Below are 8,389 nucleotides of genomic sequence, written 5' to 3' on the forward strand. Positions count from 1 at the left end.
TCCAGATTATGTCCAGGTCAAGCTCAGCAACACACACCTTCATTTATGTACCCTGAAAATTAGAGGCATGTAATTGTGAAGAGGCGGAGCCGGCAGTCCGACGGAGAGGCAGGGCACACCGGAGCCCGCTCCAAGATGGCGGCGAGGAGGCGTGGCCAAAAAAACCATCTCTCCTCTTTTGAGCCAATTTGAACCCTGTCTCTGCACCATTCCTTGCTTCTGGTCTGTTTAATAAATGTCATCAGTGTTTGAACCTGACCAAAAAAAACAAAACAACAAGTGCAAAACTTCATGATGTACAAACAGAACAAAAAAAAAAATTATATCTATATACATACACCTCAGGGGATGATACAAAACAATTACAAAACCAGACAAAAATAAGCAAAATAATAAATATTAAGCAACATGTAGAAAATAAACATTATAAACAAAGAGAGGTCACTAACATAGAAGGTGTCAGGTAATAGACTAATCAATCAATCAATCAATCGTTTACTTATATAGCCCTAAATCACTAGTGTCTCAAAGGGCTGCACAAACCACAACACAAACCACCACGACATCCTCGGTAGGCCCACATAAGGGCAAGGAAAACTCACACCCAGTGGGACGTCGGTGACAATGATGACTAAGAACCTTGGAGAGGACGAAAGCAATGGATGTCGAGCGGGTCTAACATGATACTGTGAAAGTTCAATCCATAATGGATCCAACACAGTCGCGAGAGTCCAGTCCAAAGCGGATCCAACACAGCAGCGAGAGTCCCGTTCACAGCGGAGCCAGCAGGAAACCATCCCAAGCGGATGATCATCATTCGATCGTGCTCGTCCTCAGCACCATAGACAGAGGCGGTGACCTTTGCTCCTGCAGGCGCGCTGGCCACACCTCCCTCCACATATGGATACCCCCAAACAATGTTCCCTGTAATTTCCCATATGCGTGAGCAAACGCAAAACCTACTTGAGCATTCAGTGGAGGACATGTGAGCGAGGTCAGACGTGCACACTGCAGCCACACCAGCAGCAAACCTATCCCAAACACCAAGTTAAATGTTTTATTATTATTATCAAATATTTTTCTAATATAACATTTCGTTTTTCATTAGCTGTGTCCTAGTACTGTAAGTCTGGGTGGGGTCCTGCTTTGGAAATAATTTGTACCCCTTTCTGATATCGCGTTTAGTTCGCATATTGCACAATGAGATGTAAACATGGGATCATGTGTACATTCCTGTAACTTTCTGTTTGTAAAATATACCTTTATTAGTATGTCTTTAATATAATAACATAATTTCATGATAAATATTTCTAAATTAAGATTGAATTAAGAAAAAAAAACATTTTATTTTTCACTAAAGAAGGAATGGGTGAATGCTCTTATGAAACTGTCAGGGTTCAGTACCTCCAACAAGGTTAAGAACCAGCTGGGATAGACTCCAGCTCTCCCTAATGAGGACACAAGGGTGGCGGTCGGAGCATCACTTGCATCAACACACACGCACACACACACGGATGATGTGAAAGTGTGTGTCTCAGCAACATCCGGGCCCTTCCGCAGACAAACAAACAAGCGCTCCCTCCGTGTGGCCCGAGATCAACAACACCCGCCAGCGACCCTGCACGAGCGCGCCCACCAGCTAAGGATTGTGCTGCCATCAACAGAAAACAAACAAAAGCCACAAGCGACACATTTGGGGTGGTGGCACTTCACACATTGTGTGTCCTGTGGCAGCGAACAGAAAGAAGGTGAGGGGGAACTTTTGTCTCTTTTGCAGCTTTTCCTTTGCGATTACTATCAATTAAAAAAAAAAAAATGGAGTGATTTACCAGGACTTTGATCGAAGCTTGGGAGACACTTGATTGGGGACACCTGCACGGGCTAGAAACGTTAACAAAGATTGCGATAGAATGTGTTTTTTTAATTATGGCTTCAGTTTTCTGCCCATTTTTGAATATAAATCATGTTAAATAGTATTTTATAATGGTAAGCATAAACACTTAAAAAAAAATTATTATATTTAGTTTAAAACAAAAACAACTAACATAAAAAATACAATGATTATTAAAGCAGAACAATCATTTATTTTGTTTATTATTTACATTTTTTAATGAATTTTTTCATAACAATTTACAATGTAAAAATAAAAGTAATATTTGCCATTTACTAATTATTTTTTAAAGTATATTTGGATTACTATAATCGGAAATTTTATAATGCAATATTTGCTTTTGAAGCTGAACATGTATCGAATTATTATATTCATTTTTTTAAATTAATTTGTATTAATGTGTTTGTTAAAAAAAAAGAAATCCTATTTTATGATTAAAAAAATAATTTGCGCATAAATAATAAGCTCAATAATCAGAATTATTTTCTATATTTATATTTGGGTTTTTATAATATGAGTAAAATATTTAAAACATTTTTGTTTTCTAAGAAAAAGGATATGATAATTGCTATGTATATCTTTTTAACTAATGTAATACATTTTTCATTATAATCTGTGCAAAATTAAAAAAAAAAAAGATTAAACCCCAATAATCAGACCTAACTGCTATATTTGTATTTGCGGTATTATAATATGGGTAAAATTAAAAAGAAAAGTAATTAATTGCTATTTTCATCTTTTTAATTGTCATTTTTTCCCTCATTATGTAAATTCCTCATTATAAATACATAAAAACCATTGCTATTAAAGCCCAACAATCAGAATTATTTTCTATATATTTATATTTATGTTATGAGTAAAACATTTTTTATTTTGTAAGAACAATAATATAAAAATTGCTATTTTTATCTTTTAAACCAATGTAATTTTTTTCATTATAATGTATGTAAAAATACACACACAAAAAAATAGATGTTACTATTAATACTAAAAATAATAATATATTTTATTTGTAAAAAGCACTTTACATTGAGCAAAGAACCTCAAAGTGCTACAGTGTATTAAAACATAATAATAATGAAAAGATAATAAAAATAAACAAAATATGAAAACTAAAACAGCCTAATAGCTAGAACTAGTATGCATATATCTATAAAGAGGCTTTTTTTTTTTTTTTAAAGAAGGGTTTTTAAGCCTTTTTTAAAAGCATCCACAGTCTGAGGTGCCCTGAGGTGGTCAGGGAGAGCGTTTCACCAACCTGGGAATCTTAATAATCAGAATTATTTTTTATATTTATATTTGTGTTATTATAATATGGGTAAAAATAAAAAAATAATTTTATTTTTGAGAAAAATAATATAATAATTTCTATTTTTATCGTTTAACTAATGAAATTTTATTTTTTTCATGATAATAAAAATAAAATAAAAATCATTGCTGTTAAAGCCAAATAGTCAAAATAATGGTCTATATTTATATTTGTGTTAGTAAAATATGGGCAAAAATATCAAACAATTTTTTATTTTCTAAGAAAAATATTATAATAGCTATTTTTATATGTTTAATAAATGTCATTTTATTTTAATTATAATCTGTGTAAAAATACAAATACATAAAAAAATCATTGCTATTAAAGCTCAATAATCAGAATTATTTTCTATATTTATATTTGTATTATTAGAATCTGTAAAAAAATAATAATAAGAAAAATAATATAATAACTGCTATTTTTTCTCATTTTAACTATATTTTTATTTTTAGTATAATGTGTGTAAAAATAAAAATAAATAAAAATAATTGCTATTAAGCCTAATAATCAGAATTATTTTCTGTATTTGTATTTGTGTATAAGAAAAATAATTTAATAATTGCTATTTTTATCTTTTTAACTAATGTCATTTATTTTTATCATAATATGGGTAAAAAATAAAATTAAACCATTTCTAAGAGAAATAATGTAATAATTGTTATTTTTACCTTTTTAATAAATGTCATTTGTTTACATTATAATTTTTGTAAAAATACAAAATACAATTGCTATTAAAGCTCAATAATCAGAATTATTTTCTATATTTGTATTTGTGGTATTATAAGAGAAACAATCTAATAATTGCTATTTTTTATCTTTTTAAGCAATGTAATTGTTTTTTCATTTCAATATGTGCAAAAATAAAAAATACAAATAATTGAACCCCAATTTATGCTTGTGTTATTATAAAATGTGTACAAATATGATAAATAAATCCTATTTTGTAGTTTAAAAAAATGTAATGGCCAAAAGCGTATTTTTTAATTCATTGAAATTATTATTTTATTTCGTGTTGACATTTGTATTATTGCACTTTTCTTTTGGATCGTGCAGGTGTACCTAATCAAGTGGCCTGCCAGTGCGTACGTTTGTCATCCGCCGCTCTTTTCTGAGTTAGCGACATGAACTGACCGATATGGCGTGCAGGTGCAAATGTACAGTTTGATGGGAGGCGGCCTCTTCTGCGGCGTGGTGGCCAACATCCTGCTGGTGGTCGCCACCGCCACCGACCACTGGATGCAGTACCGCGCCTCGGGGAGCCCCGCCCACCAGGGCCTGTGGCGCCGCTGCGTGTCCAGCAAGTGTCACCTGCAGGGCGACAACAACACAGGTGAGGCGCCCGCGGGCGTGTGGGCGGGTCATGTGGTCTGACCGGGATGTCGCCGTCTTGCAGCCTACTGGACCGCCACCAAGGCCTTCATGATCCTGGCGGCCGCCGCCTGCTTCACGGGCGCCATCGCCGGCCTCACGTCCTTCTCTCACTTCTCCTCCTTCGGGAGGTTCAACCGCTCCTTCGCTGCAGGAATCCTCTTTTTCACCTCCAGTGAGTCTCCCCTTGACACTTTAGAGTAGTCAGTGTGCAGCTCACTCGCCACACGCAATGTCTGACAGCCAAAGTGAGAAGCATCGCACGGGTATATAAGAAAAAGTAGCATAAAAAGTTAGCATGCTAATATTAAAAAAATGCTAGCAATATTTTTTTTTTGCATGCTAATGTTCTCGCGACGCACGTTAACCGTTAGCACCAAGTATCAGAAACCATGATCTTTTAGTTTAAAAATGTAAAATTGGCATAAAAAGATAGCATAAAACGTTAGCATGCTAATACAAAAAAATCTAGCAAAAACTGTTAGCATGCTAATGGTCTCAAAAATGCGCATCAACTGTTACCACCAAGTATCACAAACCACGATCTTTAAGTTTGAAAATGTAAAATTGGCATAAAAAGCTAGCATAAAATGTTAGCATGCTAATAATAAAAAAAAGCTAGCAAATAATTGTTAGCATGCTAATGTTCTCACAATACACGTTAACTGCTAGCACCAAGTATCAGAAACCATGATCTTTCAGTTCGAAAATATAAAACTGGCATAAAAAGCTAGCATAAAACGTTAGCATGCTAATACAAAAAAATCTAGCAAAAATTGTTAGCATGCTAATGGTCTCAAAAATGCGCGTCAACTTTTACCACCAAGTATCACAAACCACGATCTTTAAGTTTGAAAATGTAAAATTGGCATAAAAAGCTAGCATAAAATGTTAGCATGCTAATAATAAAAAAAAGCTAGCAAATAATTGTTAGCATGCTAATGTTTTCACAATACACGTTAACTGCTAGCACCAAGTATCAGAAACCAGGATCTTTCAGTTTAAAAATGTAAAATTGGCATAAAAAGCTAGCATAAAACGTTGGCATGCTAATAAAAAAAAATCTAGCAAAAATTGTTAGCATGCTAATGGTCTCAAAAATGCGCGTCAACTGTTACCACCAAGTATCACAAACCACGATCTTTAAGTTTGAAAATGTAAAATTGGCATAAAAAGCTAGCATAAAATGTTAGCATGCTAATAATAAAAAAAAGCTAGCAAATAATTGTTAGCATGCTAATGTTCTCACAATACACGTTAACTGCTAGCACCAAGTATCAGAAACCATGATCTTTCAGTTTAAAAATGTAAAATTGGCATAAAAAGCTAGCATAAAACGTTGGCATGCTAATAAAAAAAAATCTAGCAAAAATTGTTAGCATGCTAATGCTCTCAAAAATGCGCGTCAACTGTTACCACCAAGTATCACAAACCACGATCTTTAAGTTTGAAAATGTAAAATTGGCATAAAAAGCTAGCATGAAACGTTAGCATGCTAATAATAAAAAAACTAGCAAATAATTGTTAGAATGCTAATGTTCTCACAATATACGTTAACTGCTAGCACCAAGTATCAGAAACCATGATCTTTTAGTTTGAAAATGTAAAATTGGCATAAAAAGTTAGCATAAAACGTTAGCATGCTAATACAAAAAAATCTAGCAAAAATTGTTAGCATGCTAATGCTCTCGCAATGCGCGTCAACTGTTACCACCAAGTATCACAAACCACGATCTTTAAGTTTGAAAATGTAAAATTGGCATAAAAAGCTAGCATAAAACGTTAGCATGCTAATAATAAAAAAAGATAGCAAATAATTGTTAGCATGCTAATGTTCTCACAATACACGTTAACTGCTAGCACCAAGTATCAGAAACCATGATCTTTCAGTTTAAAAATGTAAAATTAGCATAAAAAGATAGCATAAAATGTTAGCATGCTAAAAAAAAGCTAGAAAAAAATTGGTAGCATGCTAATGTTCTCGTAGCGCACGTCAACTGTTAGCATATTTTCTCGACAGCACCAAGTTTCACAGACCATGGTCTTTAAGTTTAAACATACAAAATTGGCATAAAAAGCTAGCATGAAATGTTAGCATGCTAATACAAAAAAAATCAAGCAAAAATTGTTAGCATACTAATGCTCTCGCAATGCGCGTCAACTGTTACCACCAAGTATCACAAACCACGATCTTTAAGTTTGAAAATGTAAAATTGGCATAAAAAGCTAGCATAAAACGTTAGCATTCTAATATTTAAAAAAAAAAACACTAACAAAAAACTAACAAAAAATTGTTAGCATGCTAATGTTCTCACAATACACAATAACTGCTAGCACCAAGTATCACAAACCATGAGCTTTAACTTTGAAAATGTAAAATTAGCATAAAAAGCTAGCATAAAACGTTAGCATGCTAATATTAAAAAAAAGCTAGCAATTTTTTTTAGCATGCTAATGTTCTCACAATACATGTTAACTGTTAGCAACAAGTATCAGAAACCATGATCTTTAAGTTTGAAAATGTGAAATTGGCATAAAAAGCTAGCATAAAACGTTAGCCTGCTAATATTAGAAAAAAATCTAGCAAAAAATTGCTAGCATGCTAATGTTCTAGCAACACACGTTAACTGTTAGCATACTTGCTGGACAGCACCAAGTTTCACAAACCACGATCTATAAGTTTGAAAATTTAAAATTGGCATAAAAAGCTAGCATAAAAACGTTAGCATGTTAATATAAAAAAAGCTAGAGAAATAATTGCTAGCTTGCTAATGTTCTCGTAACGCACGTCAACTGTTAGCATACTTGCTCGACAGCACCAAGTTTCACAGACCATAATCTTTAAATTTAAACATACAAAATTGGCATAAAAAGCTAGCATAAAGCGTTAGCATGCTAATATTAAAAAAAAAAAGCTAGAAATGTTTTTTAGCATGCTAATGTTCTCACAATACATGTTAACTGTTAGCAACAATTATCACAAATCATGATCTTTAAGTTTGAAAATGTGAAATTGGCATTAAAAGCTAGCATAAAATGTTAGCATGCTAATATTTAAAAAAAAAATCTAGCAAAATTTTTTTGCATGTTAATGTTCTCGCAATGCACGTTAACTGTTAGCACCAAGTATCACAAACCATTATCTTTAAGTTTGAAGATATAAAATTAGCATTAAAAGCTAGCATAAAACGTTAGCATGCTAATACAAAAAAATCTAGCAAAAAATTGTGAGCATGCTAATGTTCCCACAACGCATATTAACTGTTAGCATACTTGCTAGACAGCACCAAGGATCACAAATCATGATTTTTAAGTTTAAACATGCAAAATTACAAAAAAGCTGTCATAGAATTTTCGCAAGCTAATATAAGAAAAACTAGCTAAAACTGTTAGCATGCTAATGTTCTCACAACACATGTTAACTGTTAGCATAGTTGCTCGATAGCCACAAGGATCACAAATCATGATTTTTAAGTTTAAACATGCAAAATTACAAAAAAAGCGTCATAAAATTTTCGCGAGCTAATACAAGAAAAACTAGCAAAAACTGTTAGCATGCTAATGGTCTCACAACACATGTTAACTGTTAGCATACTTGCTCAACAGCACCAAATATCACAAACCATGATTTTGAAGTTTAAACATGCAGAAGCTGTTAAAAAAGCTGTCATAAAATTTCAGCATACTAAAACAAAAAAAGCTAGCAAAAAATGTTAGCATGCTAATGTTCTCACAATGCATGTTAACTGTTAGCATACTTGCTCGACAGCACCAAGGATCGCAAGCCATGATTTTTAAGTTTAAACATGCAAAATTTGCTA

The 8,389-nt window shown here is 32.9% G+C and overlaps 1 protein-coding gene across 1 annotated transcript in view; it reads left to right on the forward strand.

Annotated features, from left to right (window-relative positions):
- The first annotated feature begins 1,687 nt into the window (after positions 1-1,687).
- Positions 1,688-8,389, forward strand: part of LOC133550941 (lens fiber membrane intrinsic protein-like) — a 7,394-nt gene continuing 692 nt past the window's right edge. Inside the window, exons 1-4 of the mRNA XM_061897108.1 lie at positions 1,688-1,748; positions 4,254-4,282; positions 4,347-4,530; positions 4,594-4,743. Coding sequence (XP_061753092.1) covers positions 4,353-4,530; positions 4,594-4,743 — 328 coding nt within the window. The 5' untranslated portion in view covers positions 1,688-1,748; positions 4,254-4,282; positions 4,347-4,352. The remainder of the gene's footprint in view (positions 1,749-4,253; positions 4,283-4,346; positions 4,531-4,593; positions 4,744-8,389) is intronic.

This window comes from Nerophis ophidion, linkage group LG04 (assembly GCF_033978795.1).
Source record: "Nerophis ophidion isolate RoL-2023_Sa linkage group LG04, RoL_Noph_v1.0, whole genome shotgun sequence".
Classification (NCBI taxonomy): domain Eukaryota; kingdom Metazoa; phylum Chordata; class Actinopteri; order Syngnathiformes; family Syngnathidae; genus Nerophis; species Nerophis ophidion.